We start from the raw sequence: 21086 nt of genomic DNA on the forward strand, positions 1-21086 counted from the left end.
GATAAAACACTACTTCCAACCTTAATTCCAGCTGGGAGCTTCTTATATTGGAAGGTTCCAATCGGAGTGACTATCGTAGTTAAATCTCGACTCGCTTCATCAAGCTCCAGCTGAAAATAAGCCTTCTTTAGGTCACACAATGATATATAGGGGCACCCAGATAAGTTACTTAAACATTCTTCCATGTGAGGTGTCGGAAAAGCATAATCTGACAACATACTATTTAATTTTACAAAGTTGGCAACTAAGCGGTATGAACCATCTCGGTTTTTCACAATGAAACATGTGCTACCAAAATTTGAATGATCAGTTTCAACTAACACATCTTGTTCAACTAATTCTTTAATAACATTCTCAAAAATTTGTCTCTTTTCCCTGGGTATGGGAAAAGGTTTTTCTCTAAAATATTTTTGTTCCCGAAGGTACAATTTACATTTAAAATCTTTGAGGCAGCCCACCTTCTCACTCACAACATCAGGAAAATCCTGTTTGAGAGATCGCACAAATGACTCTATATCTGGATCAATCCAATAATCACTATCATCTTCCGAAGAACTACCAATAGGAGATTCATCCTCAGGTTCATGAAGTTCTTTATTATCCAAGTTAATTTCAGTTTCTTCAAGTGGTGGTTTCTCACAAACTATTATGTCACTCGAAGATTCCAGTCCAAGTTGTTGTTTTAACTTCTTAAATCTTTCACTAAATTCTTCTTCAAAGGATTCACTCCACTCGTTAGCATTTTTGGTTTCACCTGAATCTACCAGTTCTAACACTCCATCCTTATCGGCGTACACTTCACCAGTTGCTAATACGATTTTAGATATTTGCTTCTTTCTAGTTTGATCACGAAGTCCATTGACACGTCCAAGTTGATCCACAAGACCAGAAACTGATGTTGGAAAAGTGTTAACTATTGTATCTTCAGGTTCCGGATAGTCCAAATTAGGAACTGGTTCACACTGGATTCCAATCTCCCTAGCACCAGGCACCACTGAAGGAACGGAAGGGATGAAGTTGTTACGACGACGGAAGCCATGTAGATAAATACAAACAGGCTTCAGACCCTCATCCTTCAAGCCGCTCGAACCATTGATGCCATCTACTTCAAAGAAATTCTTTAAAGTCTCCATCGATCTAAGAGGAACGTATCTTCTTTGGTTACGAAAATAAAGTTTATTTCCAAGTACGTCAAGCATGGCACCAGTTGAACGCAAAAACGGAGTACCCAAGATAGCATCACAGGGTAATGAAGCTATCACCACGAAGTCCACTTCAAATCTGAATCCACCTAAGTTTAAGTCCACAGTGACTTCTCTAGGTTCTGTCACATTAGAACACATCATTGAGTTCATTTTCATCGACGGAATCGATCGTTGCCTCTTAATCAGATGACTAATTTGATTAATTAGAGTCGACGATGCTAAATTTACAGAACTTCCGCTGTCAATACAAAGAGGAAGTCTCTTATCACTAATGGACCCAATCACAAAGGTTGCAGAACAATTATCTCCACTAGAAGGCACTCTGTACGTAGGAGAAGCATTTACACACTTTTTGTCATTTATGGATTTCCCAGGACTTCCTGTGTTGGGACTGAGTTGGTTTGACTTACCTGAGTACAACCTCACATTATTACCACTTACACATGTTATACCCTGTTCAGATTCAAAGTTTTTCTTATTGACATTATTTGAAAAATTATTTTCAGAAACTTTTTTAGAATTATTATTAGATCTATAATTCATGGTATCCTTAAACCTATTCCCTCCATTAGGACAATTAAGCTTAAATCTATTGCCTTTATAAGCATTCTCAGCTGATGGACCACTACTGGCCACCCTTACCTCCTGATCTTCATTTGCAACAAAACAAGTTTTTAAGTTTCTGTTTTTAGATGAATTAATTTCTAAGTATTCCCTTTTTGATCTTTTGTACAAATCAAGTTGCTCAATTATATTTTTCATTTCAGTAAGGTTTCGTGGAATCCTATCTGAAAAACATTTATACCTATACACAGGATTCAAACCATGAATGATAATTTCCAAGATTTCAAACTCGCTTGACCCTACATTTAAGACCTTGGCTGAATTATACACGTCATCTATAAATTGCATCACATGTTCACTAGGTTTCATTGGCCTATATACTTTAACTCCTATTAAATATCCCCTAACATTTAAAGAAATAAATTTATTCAACAAAGTCATCCTTAATTCGGGCCAAGTTTTATTTAATGTAAGACTATTCATTATTTCTGTATACAACAACCCTGAAGTTTTAACAGAAACTGCATACAAAATCATTCTTAAAGGGAAATTGTAATTTAAAACAAGATCGTTTAAAATAAACATCAATTCAAATACTTGAAAACTATCATTACCATCAATCTTTTTCAAAGAACTAAGTTTAGTGTCAATAAGAACACTAATCTTATTGAAAACATACTTATCAATTAAAGGATCAAAAGATTTCCAATTATCCCCACAATTTGTTACTACCGGAAATCTCTCAGGAATACTGTATGTGTTTAAAGGCATAAAGGCTCTAGGAGGTTCACAATATCGAGACCTTACTGATTCGTGACTATGTCTATACGTATTAGGAATACCATCAAACACTTGAGCTCCCACTCTATCTACATACTGAGGCGGTTGTTCAAGGTTCCCTGAATTTTGTTGGTTAAGTACCCTTTGTTTTACTTCGGTTTCTATTTCAAAGTCGTTTTTACAAATATTGTGACCACTAGACTTCATTTGAGACCTAACGTCTCTTACCTTAGGGATAGCACCCTTATAATACAAAGGAGGAGGCGGAACAAAAAATTTTCTATCATTTCCCTGACTTTCTTGATTTAAATTATCAAATTTTATTTCCTTCTTATTTAAATGTTGATTCTGATCTGGCATGTGACAATGATCATTTACTCCTAAACCACTAAACGCCACTGGTATATTAGGATTACCTAAATCATGACCTTCAACAGATGGTTCTTGATGACTAACTTCTAACGACCTACCAGGCTCAAACCTTACCGCCTGTTCGCTTCTATGACTAAGATATTTATCAATAAAGTTAGGTTGTACTGTAAAATTTCTATTCGCATAGCGATGAGAATCGACAACTCGACTAAAAGGTTCAGAATTTTGCGGTAATTTACTAGAAGCACCTAATCCTGCAAAGCACCTGTTTGCGCCTTTACTATTACCCCCATTTTCTATTTTCAGTTTATCCAATTCATCGCTTAGTTGGTAAACAATATCATTTTCGAACCTAGGTGGCGCTACAATATTCTCCTGTAAAAACTGAGTCGACATGTCAGAAACTTCAACTACTTCTATCATAGGATCTTCAATAATAACTGAAGTAGCATTTGAAACAACAGATCGATTGTCAAATTCCATGTTTAAACCAAAATAAATAAACAAAATGTAAATTAAACACACAGTACAATTTAAATAAGGGAGTAGTAACACAGAAATAAATTCAATTATTACAATATATAAATACTCCAATTTAGCTACACTACAACTACTTCTACAATCAAACTCATTCATTCAATCTCTAGCACGTAAGCCAGTACAAATAAAGGTTGACAATTTTTATTAAATTTCACTTTATTTAACAACAATTGTAAATAGAAAGCATCCACAGCTGACAGCTTGTGTAGTTGCAAGTCACTCGTGTTTTTATTATTAATGGAGCTATGAAACTTCAAACTGTTTCTCAAAGGATCTAACTCTAATAATTTTTAATAAATTCCAAGTAATTTCTCTGAAATTTTCAAACTCTATATAAGCAAACCAAATTTTTAGCAAAAATATAAATGCAATCATCAACTGAACTGTGTTTAACCAACAATAACTTCAAAAAGGCAAACGCGGAGATTAATATTAATTTAGGACCTAAAAATCCTATCCCCCAATCAAAATTACGGAAATGACTCCCACAATGAAAGATCCTACACACCTTAACTTTTAAATCCTTAACTTCGTAAATCCGGTCTCACTTCAATCATGAAAATATTCACAGTTACTGTAATTCTATTTACAATGGTCGGTGACCTTACAATAGACTTAATCTACAGGCTAAGTTTTGAATCACCGAAACCAAAATTTATAACTGTATTGTAGTTTATCTTTTTTGTCACAATTCTCGGTATCGCGGTCAGAATGTTTCCTGCATCTATTAGCTGAAATAGTTAAAAAGGAAACTAAATGTGACCCCGAGTGACTTAACCACACCTGATTGGACAAATCCTGTAAAAAAGGTATTATTATAGCAAGTAAATAACAACTAGGTACCATTCACACCAGCACACAATCTTAATCCCTAAACTGAGTGAAGGTGGGTGATTAGAATTACAGATTTTATTTAATGAAATTCCAGAAGTGTTAATTTAAAATATTTAATGCAATTCAGATTCCTTCAGAGCAGTTATAACAATTAAACAAATTCTTAATAGGTTCTTAATTTCGAAGGAGGTGTTCAAAATTTTACTTGAAAAACCTTTACTCTAACAACTACAGTTAATTTTTGCAAGGCAGAGATCATTTACAGTAATTAGATTTTAAATGAAGATAACACAATCAAAACTCTCAATTCATTAAATATTAAACGCTAAATTGAATTCTATAATTCATAAACAGCAAGGTAACAACCACGTCAATCAATTTAATCCAGCTGTAACAAAAAGATATCGTGACTTTCGAAGTAGCCTCGTATATTTATTAAAAATTAACCTTTGAACTATTTCTCTCTTTAATTCTCTCAGTAATTCTTAGTTAAGGAATGTACGCAGTGCTTTTACTACTATAAAACTATTTAACTAACTACAATACTTTTAACTAGCATTACTACTTCACACTTACCGTAATACAGCAGGAAATAATAGTGACAGTATAGCAGAGGTAGTTACCATTTCTCAACTCCAGATCCTCTTGGGTTTAGAGACTGTTCCTTACAATACAATTCCATACAGTACAGTGCACGCGAATATTTCAAGCATTTAAAAATTAAGCAAAAAATTTATTCGGTCGGAAAGTATGTTCTAGATTTAATCAAAATTATTCGTTTTACTTCAATTTTACGTTTGAAACCTAGCCGAGAATTCCAAGAGAACTAAAATAGCAATATATTCGTTTAACAGCAGTTAATTAATGAATTAGGTAATTAGTGACGTTTTCATTAACAGCACTGTAAATTAGTTAACCTATTTCCACAGCAGGAAATACCAATTTATATTTTATTTTAGTTCTTCAAAACTTTAAACACGTTATTAGAGACTGTTTTAAATTTTAAAATTAAATAGAACGAAATTAAAAGTAATTAGGATTTTTAATTACCATTAATTACCGACTAAGTTTAATAATGAATGAAAAGAAGTTATGGAAATCCTTCTTATATTAGTTACTACGCGAGTATGCAATTTAAAAGTGGAATTTTAATACTTGATTTAACGTTTTATTTTTCTTCCCCCATTTAAAGTTACCCAGTTAAATTTCTTACTCGACCTTCTGTGGCACAACGAAAGCAAGACACGCACTAGACTCGATGACGTAATACACGTGTTCCGTCTCTCACAAAGCAGCGTTAGGAATTTAACGTAGTTTTTAGCTTTTAAAAGGTTTTGACTACGGAAGTATTATTAAGAGGAAATTTAGACCTTATTAATTTCATTCACTTGCAAGATACGTCTTCCTTGAACACAACTTCACACACTAAAAACACAAGTAACTTTTTCACTTTTAACTTATTTAGCTTTACAGAACTTATTTAGACACAATTTAATTTTATATTTCTAAAACTCTTAGTAATTTAACACTAAGTTTTAGAATCACAGTTGTAATTAAGACACACTTCACAAGTTTAAACGAGGCACAGCTATAACGAACTCTCGACCACGTTTTCTAAAAAGAACAATTTTCGGCGCGAAGTAATGATGTCTATTTCTTGAGTCCAACCCGTGTTGGCTCAATAAACTACAATACAGTTATGAGGCGCAGCGGATCAGAATGCCATATATAGGAGCAAGACTCTCGCTACTGCGCAGCGCCCAACTCATTACATACGTCACTCCAGACCCCTGCGCTAACTGAAGTGGTTGTGTAATTTAAAAAAAAAAAAAAAAAAAAGAATTGATTCTCTGCCGTATTACAAGAATAACCAAGCTAACATATAAACATATATATATCATTTTAAAGCTTTTTTCATGCTCTTTACAATGAAAGTACTCTCATTTCAATCCAACAACGCATAACAAAATAATTCTTCAAAAACAAAAACAGTAAACTTCTTACTTTTTTAAAAAAAGAAAAAAAAAGTAATTTCCATAATGAAACTATTAACAAAAAATGTAACGATTTTGCAATCGTTACAGAGGGCAGATGTGAATAGTTTTCTGCACTACTTTTATACGGTTGTCAGAATATATAAACCAAAGAAGTTAGTAGCCACAGTCTATTTCAAAGTTTGTTTTATTAGGATTACGTAAGTTGAGCTTTTATTTTAATTCTATTTTATACTTAGGTAGTCCGTTAGGAAAGTGTAATGTTACTATATACATTATTACAATACAATGTTACGTCCTTTATTTTAAAATTACGTGCGTTATTATAATGTTACGACTGTTATTACAATATTAAGAACGTTAATATTATATTGCTACATACGTCGGTAGTCCGTTAGTATATTGTAATATTACTACTTACTTTATTATGTACTAACCTTATACCATACCAATATAGTATTACGTCCTTTATTATATATTACGTCTGTTATTATATTACGTCTGTTATTACAATATTGCGTCCGTTATCATAATATTACGTCTATTATTACAATATAATGTTACATCGATCAGTATAATGTAATGTTTCTACATACATAGGTACGTCCGTTACTCCACGCGATAACACTTGAACGGAAGTGAATTTTTAAATTATGTTTTCTTTGCGATAGATCGCTAAAGCATTTATCTCGACCGTCAATCCGTGTCAATCCGTTTACAACTTTCGAGTAAGGGCGACTTTAACAATGGATATTCATATTCCATACATGAACAGATTTATATATTTGCTGAGGTTGGAATTCTTTGAGGTTAAAGAAGGTAAATTTTGTGTTTGAAATTCTTTCGGTTAAGCTTCAAGAATATTGATGAGGTTCAAACATAACACACTTGGGGTCTGAGCGGGTATGAACAAGCCTAGAGTATTGTCGTTGTCTATTGAATTATTCACAAGTGTTTTTACTGACTGCCTAAACTATCAGCGTAGGTTAATTCATAAATGTAAGTTTCGTGTGATACCCATTAGTGTCTTTACTAGAGTTTATAATTGCTTAACATGGTTGAAGGGATTGTTGTGACTTCAAAAGAATATGGGATCCAAAAAAATACAGGAAGTATAATAATTTGGTTCGATACTAGATAAAATATATTGTCAACGGAGATCACCAGTAACATGACGATGAGGAAACAGCAGCGTCACCTGGAGTGTCCATATTACCGAGCTTAGCTTGCTTCGGAGCTCTGTGTAGATCCTGCTCCATTCTACTCGGGCTTGGGTCACCTTTTTCTACCTTATATCAGAAAAGTTACGTTATTGTAGTATTTCTGTAAAATACTGTTTATAGACGATTTTATAATAAAAACCGGTAGTGGGAAACTATTCCGGACTGTAATTTGCTCTACCTATGCTCTACCTACTCCTGCCAAAGCAGAACTTTATAATATACAAACAGAGTCCCACCGACTTGGAAAACTTGCAATTCCTGGGAAACTTAAGGAGTTCAGTTTACTGGTAAAAACTCTTGGATAATTCGCGGAATGTTATGAAAACCTGAAAAAACGTGCAGGAGTGTAGCCAGCAAGTTTTTCCTGAGGGAGCCTAAGGCTTATTCGGGGTGGCGAACTTCTACATACTAAAAACTAACCGAGTGGTCCTGCTTTAGAATGTGGAAGCATTAATAACTCACCATGCATAGGGTACATCATATATACGGTATATTACACATTATTATTATTATTATTATTATTATTATTATTATTATTATTATTATTATTATTATTATTCGCAATTGAAACATGACTTTTGACACAGAACAAAACAAGAATCACAGGTTATAGGATAAGTGCCAATAAAATATTCATAGGAAAAGAAAAAAATTATCTTAGGAAGACGATTTGCTTGACTTTGGCTTTGTGTGTGTAAACCAAAGGTACAAAAGGTACTGAACTTTCTCACTCTAAATTTCTAAACCAGAGCACGTTATTCTGCAGTTATTACTGAAGTATTTATTTATGAAATTCCAACAAAATTATGTTTTCGGAAAACCTTTGTTAGATGTAAACTTAGCCTCAAAAGTAAATTATCGTTTTTTCTTGAGAAATGACTAATCATGTATTACGATTATTTATGAAACATTTGTCTATGAAATATCAACAAAATCGCATGGGTTGTATTTGAGAATATAGTAAATAATATTAATAATAAAAGGGAAGCTTCCCTTGTAAACATTTATGTAACAATTGATTTGCGCAACGTTGTAGAGTTATTAATGTCACACGAACAAAATTATATGAGTCGTATTTAAAAAAAAAAAATAAAAAAAACTCAATACCCTTTCAGTGGAAATGAATTATGCCATATTGTTAAGTTCTTATTAAAGGATATTAATGACATTTCAAGAGAATCATCTGAGTCATTTTTGAGAAAAATAGTCCGCAAAACTCAGCCTCAATTATAAACTACTACTTTTGGATTTTTCCTAGAAAAATGTTCAGAACATTGGTTTATGAAATATTAACGAAATCGCTAGAACAGTTTTTAAGAAATTCGTAAAGTTTAATTTTCACCCTTCAGTAAATTGCCCTTATTTTGAGTGGTAGTAAAAATATTCAAGAAATGCCTCTAGGAATCTTGTAAGAACTTTAAGTTTAAAATTTGGTCTTGATACGTTATGGTGTGGTCTCCCGGTAGAATGAACATATTTGAAATGAAAAATGAAATCTTTGTTTTACATCCCACAGTTATGTCGGCTAGGCTAAAGGAGACGGTGATGATGAGAAATGAATGAAATGGTGGAATGAAATAGTGGGAGAAAATGGGAGAACACCGAGAAAACCCATGCACACGGTGTTTGTCCACCATAGAAGTTCACTTGGCGGGAGCAGGGTTTGAACCCGGGACCGATGCCTTAGAGGTGAACGCTCTACCATTGAGCCACTGTTCATAGTTGTAGAACATTTTTTACTTTTGGTTTATATGACACGATTTCTTGACAATTGTAACGGACAAGGTTCCCTTTTGGAAGCAGAATCTTTTATTTTAAAGCTTAATATTTTTCAACAAATCTCTGAACATATATTACTCCACGATTCATCATTCATTAGTGAAATAAGCCTCTTTTTTATTCCATCAATCACTGAATAATTTACTCTATAATCAACTTTTGTGCCTTAAAGACAAATCACCACAAGGTTAAGAACTTTAAATATCTTATTAGAGATATCATAATAAGTTCTTTGAGCAAGTAGCTATAGTATCGCCATATGAAACTTTGTCTGTACTCAGTTCAAAAAGAATTTGTTTGATCACATCAAAACAGGATAACACAGTTCTTAGAGCATCGTTTTTATTTGTCCACTAGTAGTATCCACTCTTTTCAATCTCTTTCTTCTGTTCGTGTTTTCTTCAGACTTCTCTAAGTTGTCTGTAAGTTTGGATTGCCGGAAATGATCAGAAAAGGAAACATATAGCTCCTTGTATTAAGGAAAACATATTCTTTATTTCTGCACAAACATCTACGGATTGTTTTAGAACTAAGGCAAACCTGTGCGCGTAACACCACAAATACAACTCATGTACCACCTCCGTCCATGCTTTGACCAATCATGTCTTGGAGATTGATGTTAAGATGTTTTTAAGAATTAATTACACGACTAGATACCAATTGTGTCTCCACTTGTGAAAACCGATAACAAATGCTCCACCGATTTTGCTTCTAAATTTGCATTGCAAGAGTGTTGCACGTAGCGAATTAAGACTGCAGTTGCTTCTTTTTCACTCGCGTCATATGTAAAGTCCACAATGATAGAGTAGTATTTTGAGGAAAAAATATATTGTGCAGTAGTAGAGACAACAAGCTTGCTGATAGCATCTATGAGGTCAAAAATGTTTCAGTAGCTTAAAAGGTTGGAGCCCATCTTCCTATATTTTCGTCTAGACTCATGTATATTTTCACAATAGACTCGAGCATCTGGATTATGGTTTGCAAAGAGTCAAAATAGTTTCATTAATTTTCCGGTCAAACAGTCCATCTTACGAAACGCCAGCAGCATTTCCTCGTTTAAGTATTTAAAACAATTAGTAATAACCTTCATTACTTTTCAATGATTTACATGTTCATTATTTTGCACCATAAGACTTGAATCAATTCGATTTCCTGCTAACCATTGTATTCTTGCAATTTGACATTCGAAATGCCGTTGTGATACTTCGTGGACCTCTATATCTCTAGAAGCATTCTTTTCTATTCATCCTTTGTATCTCGTTGTAGATCATACGGTCTGATTTTTTGGTGATGCATAGCATGCAATGCACGCAGAAAGCCTCATCTTTAGATTTGCTGGAGGCTAACCATTTTCGCTTTTTGGTACAATAATGTAGTAATTGCCTTGGTAACTAGTTTTTCGTTTTGTTTGTCTGCGTGAAATGAGGCAATTTTAATTATTTTAAATTAAAACAATGCCCAATGAAATGTTAATGACACCATTGGTGTCATGTTCCCCCTTTGTGGACACCCCTGACTGTAGATATTTCCGTTAATTTCCATTAAATCTTTTAACACAAAGCCGCCAGAAAGAAATATATTTCTTTAAAATAGTTGGAATATTAAAAGATTTTGCAGAATCATGATGATTTTAACGCACACTAAGTTTGATTTAGTTAATAACCCGTTCTTTGCATGGGGAGAATAGTTTTATTTTGGACATAAAATGTACCAAAATTATCACCAATCAACTCAGGGAAACCAAAAACGATTAATTTGAAACTAATATCAGTAATTGTCAATGATTTTTACCTATTACCATCCGCCCTTAGGAGTAGTAATGGGGGATGATTGTGAATTTAAATGGCATTGGAAGTGTTACTGTTCATCTCAGCGACCCCGAAAACTATGGATTAGATACTAATATTGGTCATATTGTTTGTATATCTCCCTCTTCCCCAAGTTGTGGGGCTGAATTTGGATTTAAACGACATGGAAAGTGTCACTGTGGATCTCACCAACCCCAAAAACTATGGATTCGACACTAATATCGACCATTTTTATATATCCCCAAGTTGCGTCTTCGAAGTGAAATGATAAAAACCATCCCAGGTCCAAAACGCATTTATGTTGCAAATTTGATCGAGATCAGTCGGGTGGTTCTATTCATTAACTTACAAACATAGTCAGTTTCATTTTTTGTATATAGATTGCGGAATAGGTTAACAATTGCAAAAATTAACCAATTTTGAAAAGTTTCAACTTCCGCCATTTTGAAATTTATCATTCGATCTTGCTGGCTAACAAACATATTTTCTAGAGGATGACGAACAGAAAAATTACGTAGAATTTTTCACTAAATTTCTGATATGAGGGTTTCTGCAGTAAAGTAGTGCTGTAAAGAAATGTTCCTTATACCTATATAAAATGCACGCCATATTTAAGAAATAGCTGCAATATATGCATCGCTTTTTTTTCAGAACTTCCTTTTTGATATCTAAGAAATGAACTGAAAATGTAAATTTTCTGTACATTTCTGTACCATTTTTTTGGGTTCACCCTTTTATCTACTTTACTATGTGCTGGGAGAAAGATTCGTTTATTTTATTAAATTTGTTAGTTAAAGCAGGATTAAGTTAAAAATTATCAATAATAATTATGTTTATCTGCTAGTCCACTACAATGAGGATTAATTTTATGCATTAGAAAAAGTATACATTTCATTCTTCTGAGATTAATTTTGCGCCCTTGCAGAACCTTGAAAGCTTCAATTCTCGTGGTCGGCAATCATAAGAATATTCTTAAAAACACAATCCTTTTATCTTGTCAAGGAAGTACCAAAATTATATCGAATAATAAAGTCATTATTGGTCCCTCTTTCTTTTCTCGCCGTCTTAAATTCGGTTAAAAAGGAATTACAATTAATCAAAAGTTCTTACCTTTAATTTAAAATTTTGTAGAAAGTAAAATAAAATATTTTCTACGCTTAACACTAAATGAAGTGTTTTGTTCCCTCAATCAACCTAACCCTTCATGAAAATTGGCAACACCGTACAAATCAAGCTACAAAAAAATTTAGACATTGCTAAGAAAAAATCTCCTTCTGAACATAAATTCCCTTTAACTAGTTTTCGGCCAAGCAGGATTCGGCCAAAACAGAAATTCCTGATTCGCCGAACATGGCCGCCTGCCCACGTGTTCGATAATTTAGTAGCCAAAGGCATTCGGCGAAACAGGAAGACACGGTTCAGGCTATGTTCATAACTTCGGTAGTTTCTAAGAACAAGAAACATAAAATATCAAACACAAGACTCAAATAAATGTTCAGGAAATTCTGTTTTATTTTAATTCTCACATTCGCCTTACAATTTTCTCCGTCTCTCTTTAATAACAACGTCTTTTTCCTTCTTTCTTTGCAGACTGAGACATGAAGCACGATGTTGTCTTTCCCTGGAGTAAAACTTGTGTTAGTGCTGCCTCTACAAATTCTGTTGTTCGCTTCACAGATTTCGGGTAAGTCAAGTTAATTATTACGTGTTTGTATAAACAGTCTCCTAATTAGAACGTTGTGCGATAAAAGTATATATATAGTGTAAGTAAAGTTTAATTTGATATCAGCATATTTTTCTTGAAAACAAGAACAAAACCGTTTATTGCTTTTACTACGGTGTAATAGGACAAAACTTTCTGTAGACAACATTATGGTTAGTACACAGCGGTAAATTATATCTAAGGTTCATGAGGAACGGGCGTTATATTACAAATAGTTAATGCTGTAGGATATATACTGTTTAACAAAGTGCAAACATAGCATAATTAACGTGCGTCGGTCGAAAAGAGTTTTCTCTTTTCTGAAAATTCTTGTGTTTCCCTTTAATTAGAAGGCTAGTATAACAAAAATGAGCCAACTCACATATTTATAACATATTACGTTTATTTCCTTTTGTATCTTTCTGCGTAAGTAAGGGCAGCTAGGGTCAATGTTTGGGTAATTTATGTATGGATATTTCCTTTCACATTTCACAACCAACGAACAATTTGTTGAATATGCTTGTGATGCCAAACCAAGTTTTACTTTTCATTGAATTTGTTCTTCAGCTGGTAGCAGTGGTAAAAGGTAAAAACTGGGGGGTTACTAGAACCCAGACTATGAAAGTAATATCATGAGTTTGATTAAACCTTAAATATATATATAAATAAATAAACTTAAATTATTTTTGTCACCCAAAAAACTGAGGGCCTAGGCACCCCACTTTCTGGATAGATCCCTCCCCGGCTGGAAGTGACAGTTTATGATTGGCTATCGCGTCTCAATTAGAACGTGTTATTCAGGGAACAAGGTAGATCAGTGGTAGAGCTTTCACCTCAGGAGTGAAGGAGGCCTGATTCACTTTGAAACTATGCCAATTTGCAATAGGCAATATCATATTCGTGGGTTTGCTCCCGGTCCTTAAGTCTCCTCCTACATTCGTATTATTCCAATTATATCATAACAATTCACTTACATTAATCATTCATTTCTCTTATCCTACAGAGCATAATCATCGGATGTAAAAATAATAAGATTTCGTTTCATTTAGCCAAGGATCTAGAACGCATTGCCTGTGGCCTAAACGAAAACCAATTAAAAATAGATGAAAGTACCGCAGTTAGGGTTGCCAACCAATCAAGTGTTCCGGCTTTCTTGTTAAGAAAAATCTATATGTTTATTTTTGGAAGAGCTCTGTCTCGCCTCGGATATCATCACGAAAATTCTCTCTTGTCTCTTGGACAACCCTAAACCCAGAATATCTTAGTGCCCTGCCCCACGAGTGTCTTCGAAATCGTTAATGTGGCCCGCAATGTCTGATGAATTGAAGACCTCTGATTTAGAAGCTATGGATCATATATGATTGCATGTTCGCACTAATTTCATGTTGATTTTTTGTGTGTTAAAGTGCAATGTTCACTAAATACTAATAAATAAAAAAATAAACCCATAATTTTCGATCACGTTTGGGTGGTGCCATTTATTATTATTATTATTATTATTATTATTATTATTATTGGACTACTGAGTTTTTCTAAGATTCGAATCTGGAAATGTTTCTTCCACTTTTCTCGATCTTCAGCTTTCTCTCTTAATTACCAATATTTTCTTCTATTTAAAAAAAATCATAAATCAGTTGTGTTCTTCTTCTTCATACTCCTAATTTTCCTTCCATCTTTTCCTTTATGCGATATAAAAAGACAATTTCTTCGCAAGATATTTCCAATTCAATTGGCCTTTCTACGAAAGATGTTAGCACAGTGAAACACAAAGTAACATATTTAATAAGCATAATACTGGTGTAAAATAAACACTTGGTTAATCAGAGGTGCAGACCAAGGCAAAATTTTCTCCCAAAAGTGACTTTTTGACACCCCTAGTCTTGGCCTATATTTTACATATTATTATAGTGATTTTGGTATTTTAAAACAAGTTTTCAAAAAGAAAAGTTAATACTCAAATACATGATATAGCTATATTTAGTACTTGCCTAGGAAAAGTTCACAAAGAGCATTGCCCGCTACAAACAATACCAACTCCCTCTCCACTCTTTCTTTTACATTCCATGTCTCCATTTGTCGATATAGGCAAGCCTCTAGTACTATGAAACTCTCTTCTTCCATGGCGGAATAGAAAGTGATGAAGTAATTGATGTTACTTTACAAGAATATAAACTAATAAAGTCAGTCGGAAACGCGCCAGGCTTCTGATCAGCCGTGACTTTGTTCTTCGTACCCTCTTCTAGCCCCTCCCATATCAAATAAAAATAATTGACTGCCTTTGCGACAATTAGAGAGCTGTATTGTTTGGTTTTAGTTCTTTTCATGCTGTGTGACTTCCCGCGTCACAACAATGCGTAGCCTTTCTTCCTGAGCGTGTTAGTCAGAAAGCTCCTTTTAATTATTTTAGTGACTTAAATTGGCAAAACTCGAACGAGAGAGAAAAGAAAATAAATGTAAATTTATTAGTGTTGAAAAGGAACATATCCATAAATGAGTCTGAAGAGAGTGAGAGACTTTACGAGGAAAAGACTGTTGCATGAACATTTGATAGACAGTACGTTGGATGAAGATCACGATGAGGAATATTAAGATAATTTGGGACAAAGGGATCATAACATTGACATTGAAAAGTCTGGTGACTGACCAAAAATGCTTTGACACACATACACACACACACAAATTATCAACACGAGCTCCTTTATGGCTAAGCGGTTAGCGTACGCACTTTTGGCGTTCGATTGCCGGCGGGAGCTCATATACGTAGTTCGGATTCTACGTTAATCAATAGGTCCCATTTCATTCGCTGCTGTAAGGGACGTTAAACTCAAAATCAACTCAACATTATTAACACGTTGGAAAAGACTATAAAACTAAATGGAACTCCTTAAAAAAAAAAAAAAAAAAAAAAAAAAAAAAAACGCAAGTAGAAGGAGGGACAGAAAAAGAAACAGTACCATACCGGAATCTATTCGTCAAAGTAATTGAAACTTCACTAGAATCCTGGAATTTGTTTTGTCCAGACTATGTTCTTGTGAAGATTGTTCAGTATACCAGTATATTTGGATTGGTGAATGCAGAAAAGAATTTTCCTAAAAAGACATGCTAAAGATTTAGATCTGCCCGAACTGAAAGCTCTCATTGGTCTCCTTCATTTGACTGGGGTCAGGGGCGCATCCATAGTGGTTCCATCTGACCCGGAGACTCCCAAAACTTCCTAACTCAACATACATCTGTACACTTTCTTAATAAAACTATAATTGTCTAACAGGGAAGTGATTGATGTAGCATGAGTATTGATTTTACACTTTATCTGTACTCTTTCTCTTATAAAAACAATCTAGTTATATCACTTTTTGTGAAAAATAGGTTGGAAGTATTTTACAATTACTTATCGTCTCTTCAGGTGTAGAATAATACCCGTTGAATATTACATAGACGTAGTAGCTCGTAGTATTGGACCCCTCCCCCCCAAAGCATGAACACGCCCCAGCAACAATTTCTGGGTGTGCGCCTGGTTGGATGTTTAAAATGTAACCACATGAACCTAAGAGACAAATGGGCCAGTAATGGCACAGGAGCCATAAGATTCAGGGAATTATAAACACCGAGCGAAGTAGCTCAAGTGGTAGAGCGTTGGCTTCGCATTCGGGAGGTCGCGGGTTTGATTCCCGCTGCCGACCATCCAAACTGAGGTTTTCCAGGGTTTTCCTCAGTCCTACCAGGCAAATAACGGGATGGTACCTACTAAACAGGCCCTGGCCGATACCTTCCCAAATCCTTTCCACTGTTATTGTTGTTGTTAAATATCCAGTAATAAATAAAAATAAATATGGTCATAACTTGATGTTATACGTTAATATTTTAAAGAGCCTATAAAAGTATGCAGCATTTTAAGATTTTAAGGCACTTTTAAAAGTGTTAAATACTTTCATATTAATACCTTGAATAAAAAAAAAAATGTTTCATAAATGTCATTTAAAGGAAAGATAAGGAGTTTCTACGTGTTATAGTCAGTGTTTGTAGTTCGATTAGGGAAATTTCCCTGATCTAGATACATTTCATAGGTAAATTAGGCAAAAAGGGAAAAAGGAATTTTTCGATAAAACGTGAAAAATCCAGGGAAATTCTCTAGCTGACTGATTGACCAACATCAATGCTTAATTTTTCTTTAGTTCTTCCGAAATAAACCAATACAATTGCAATAGTTTGTGTGTGCTGAAAGTAGCATAATTTGCAACCATTGTTTGCTGGATGGGGCTCACGGTGGTTCGGTGGTAGAGCGCTTACCTATGGTGTGTGGAGTCCCTGCTTAGATCCGAGCCAAGTAAACTTGTGGTAAACAACATCATGTCCGTGGATTGTCTCAAGGTACTCCCGTTTCCTTCGAGTTTCCCATTCTTCCATCATCATTCACTTGCTTTAATCATCGTCTGCCTTAGCCTAAAGGCTAATTGTGGGGCGTTAAACCGAAAGATTTCATTTTGTTGGCTGGGTGTATTTGAGTACCGGTATCAATTTTTGTTCAAAAAAAAGAAGAAGTTTTATTTGATGTTACTTTGCAGCTACCTCTATCTCAAAAAACAAAACACAACTTTACAGAAGAAAGAATTGGATAGAATGAATAGAATGGCTGAATTGGATAGAGGATCATGACGATGTCGTCAATAATAGTGGCGAAAGTTCCTTTCCACGACAAATTATTGACTTGCTCTGTGGATAGTAGAGCACAGATTCAGGTTTCTTTTTCAACATAACTTTCCGTTCATTTAATCAATCTAAAACAGAGTTATTATTTATAACGAGATGGGGTGAACGAGGGTGAACGAGGTGTACTGGCTTTTGGTTCAGAACAGAAACCGATTTTCCCACAAAAAAGGAAGGAAAAGAAACGAAAAAAGAAAAGAAAAAAAGAAAGAAAGATTCCTAACACGGAACAGAAAAATTTTTTTATAAAACAGTTTCTTTCTCCGTACCGAAACAAATTGAGCAGCTCGGGGAATCTAATGGTTACCAACATTTTATATATATATATATATATATATATATATATATATATATATATATATATATATATATGTGTGTGTGAGTGTGTGTGTGTGTGTGTGGGTGGATGTGAAAATCAGTAAATTGGAAAAGATAATTCAACAAACATTCCACTGCAATACATTGTTGCTACATACCAAGCAAGTTTCTCCTGTTATCTGGAGGTACATTTCCGAACTTCAACTGCCTACATACTGTTCTGTGATCCGATCTCAACTTATTCCATTTAATAACTCAGTTTCGATGGAGGTGTCACATAATTTTAAAAAGCAATTGTGGTACTGCAACCGGAACCGATGTTGAAGTGGAAGCGAAATTACCGAGAAAACAGGTATAGGTTTTGTAACAAAAGCACTGTAGAAGGTCCCTTAGCATTATTACTTCACAGTTGAACATATAGTTTGCAGTTTGTAACCAGCGGTGCAAATCTGTCTTTAACATTTAGGGGGAGGAGGACGGGTAAGACCGTTCCCATAATATATATATATATATATATATATATATATATATATATATATATATATATATATATATATATATACAGGGTCGTATCCAGAAGTAGTAGGACTGATTTTTTTTTAAAATTATTGAACATTTTGGTACATCGACTTAATACTCTTCAAAATAGGCCCCTTGGGCATTCACACACCTCTGGTAGCGAGTCTTCCAGTATTTGCAAATCATCTCTTCTCAAAAAAATAAAATAAAATAAAATAAAATAAAATAAAATAAAAAAATAAAAATAAAAATAAAAAACATAGACCTATGGTTTTATGTTTTATGAACAGAACCGATCTATCCCATATATTTTGTTAATCTTCTCGAAATACATCTAATACGTTTATTTAGGTTCTGGGACTGAACAAGGCAACATTACAAATTAATGACAAAGTTCAGTGACTTGTGGTATATTTTACAACCAAGCGTGATGCTGTTTCTGTGTACTTGGCTTGCAAGCTGTGACATTGTAAGAGCAACAGAGGCAGGATTATTTTTTTTTTCTTTTTCCATTAAATACCTCTAGATGTTCTCTAAGGACGAGTAAAGAGTATTCTTGAGTATAAAATGTCCTGCTATATAAAGGAGATACATATATTGTCTGTTTATGAATGAACCCTATCGTCACTTTAATGCGGTACTAGAATTATTTAAATAACCCAAAATTGTTTTAGTGTGATAATTCTTTGACGCAAACGTGAAACATTGTACAATACTTTAAACTAAATGAAAGTTGTATTGAAAATATGTAGATGAACAGAAAGGCTTAAAACGTTTCAAATACTATCCAAATCCTTCAATTACGATATAAACCTTATAGAAAACATTTTTTTCCAAATTTCTTTATTGGAACTACAACACACTCTCTTGCACATGCAATGGAAACTAGTTAACCTTCTTCAAACACGAAACACTGACCTCTAACCGCAAAAGAGCAAAGGAAATTATTTGAAATATAATTTGGTTAATTCTGTGTCAATTCGAGCAATACTTTTTAATAAAATGATGCTCCCCATCTAAGATACTCGTATTATTCAAATTTGGGGAACTCTTTTGTGAACACAAACTGTAATCAGCACATAAATATTTCATTTACATGTTGCACAGTGTCTTTGTGATAGTCACTACAAAATAGAAAAGGTGCACATGTCACAATAAATTTTCTGCCACTCCTCGACTACAAGCCATTTGTAGAATTTGAACTACTGGATTTAGAAACATGATTCTTGTGTCAAAATAAGAGTTGATTATTGAAGAGTTTAGAATTTTTATTGCTATGACATATAATTTTATAGTTTTTATGTATATTTTCTCTTTTCCCTCACACATCTTTCCCCCTTCTAGGGCAAATTCCAAAAAACACTGGAACATGCGTTTAATTGTTTTAAATGAGAGATCTAAATGCCAAATTTTAGGTCTTTAACCTTAAGGAAATCAGAGATATTATCATTTTATTATATTAACTGCTAAAATATATACAAACGACAATTATGTCTGTTATGCTATATGGTTGTGAAACATGGTAACTTACTTTGAGGGAAGAATGCAGACTGAAAGCATTTGAAATTAAAATTCTGAGACGAAAATTCAGAGCCAAGAGGGACGACGAGGATGGGGAATAGCGAGAACTTCATAGCTAGGAACTGCATTATTTATGCGGTTTACTTAACGTTGTTAGAGTCATTTAATCTAGGAGGCTGAGCTGGGCTGCTCATGTACCCACAATGGAAAAAAGTTGGAGCGCTTTGAAAACTTTAACCGGAAACTCGATGGGAGATCAACCATTAGGAACATCTAGGCGCAGGTAAGAAGACGTATTCAGATTGATCTCGCATAAATAGGAATACAAAGTAGAAACTGGATGCAATACCCTAGAACGAAAGTCAATTGAGAGCTTGGGTACATGCAGCATTAAATTTTCGGGCTTCATGAACCATACAGTTAGTTATTGTATTAATTGGATCCTCTACCCTTTTCTTCCCTTCTAGAATAAATATTAGAAAAGGCTGAGACATTTGTATAGTTATTTGTAATTATATCATATATCATATATTTGTAATTATATATAATCTCTGCAACCTTAAGGGATTTCGAGATATGAACATCTTATTATAATAGTTGCAAAACTATCCTCTGTTGTTCTATGTCGAATTTCCCAAATTCTTTGCTTAAAGCCAATAATATGCCACGTTTATCCTGTTGATTAGCATTTGCTGCTTCACCAAATCTAACATATTAATGAAAAGCACAATACCCAAAGCAAGTACAATCATTCGATTCATTTGAGTTTAGCGTCCCTTCCAGCAGTGAAGCAATATGAGAGTGAACCTACGATCTAACGAGGGATCCGAACCACATGAGCTAGTACCGGGAATCAAACTCAAGTCTCCCGCGTGAGAGATGCGCGTGCTAACTATGTAGTCACTAGAGAGCTCATAGGCCAAATGCAAGGTTAATAGAGTAAGAGTCATATCGGAAACGAGACGGCGATTGGCTGGTGATGTTACGTCATCACAGGAGCAAAGCGAGAGAAGCCTACAGCCACAGACAGTCGATGCTTGGCGCTTTGAAAAGGTATAACGATATTAAAGACTGCGTACCTTCTCTTTTTGATGAATTGTTTGTTTGGGCTTCATTTTACGTGACGAAAGTTTCTTCTTCTGTCTGAAGCTGCTTTTTGAATATTATTGGTCCTATTCGTGTACTTCATATAATAAAAATCCTAGTTCTCACAGTACCTTAAT

The 21086-nt window shown here is 34.1% G+C and overlaps 1 protein-coding gene across 1 annotated transcript in view; it reads left to right on the forward strand.

Annotated features, from left to right (window-relative positions):
• LOC145671082 (neuronal acetylcholine receptor subunit alpha-10-like) overlaps positions 1-21086 on the forward strand; it is a 1484349-nt gene that overhangs the window by 369183 nt on the left and 1094080 nt on the right. The window contains exon 2 of the mRNA XM_081739825.1: positions 12690-12783. Coding sequence (XP_081595951.1) covers positions 12708-12783 — 76 coding nt within the window. The 5' untranslated portion in view covers positions 12690-12707. The remainder of the gene's footprint in view (positions 1-12689; positions 12784-21086) is intronic.

The sequence above is a fragment of the Thermobia domestica genome, chromosome 15 (genome assembly GCF_964235325.1).
Source record: "Thermobia domestica chromosome 15, izTheDome1.hap1.1, whole genome shotgun sequence".
NCBI classification, from domain to species: Eukaryota; Metazoa; Arthropoda; class Insecta; order Zygentoma; family Lepismatidae; genus Thermobia; species Thermobia domestica.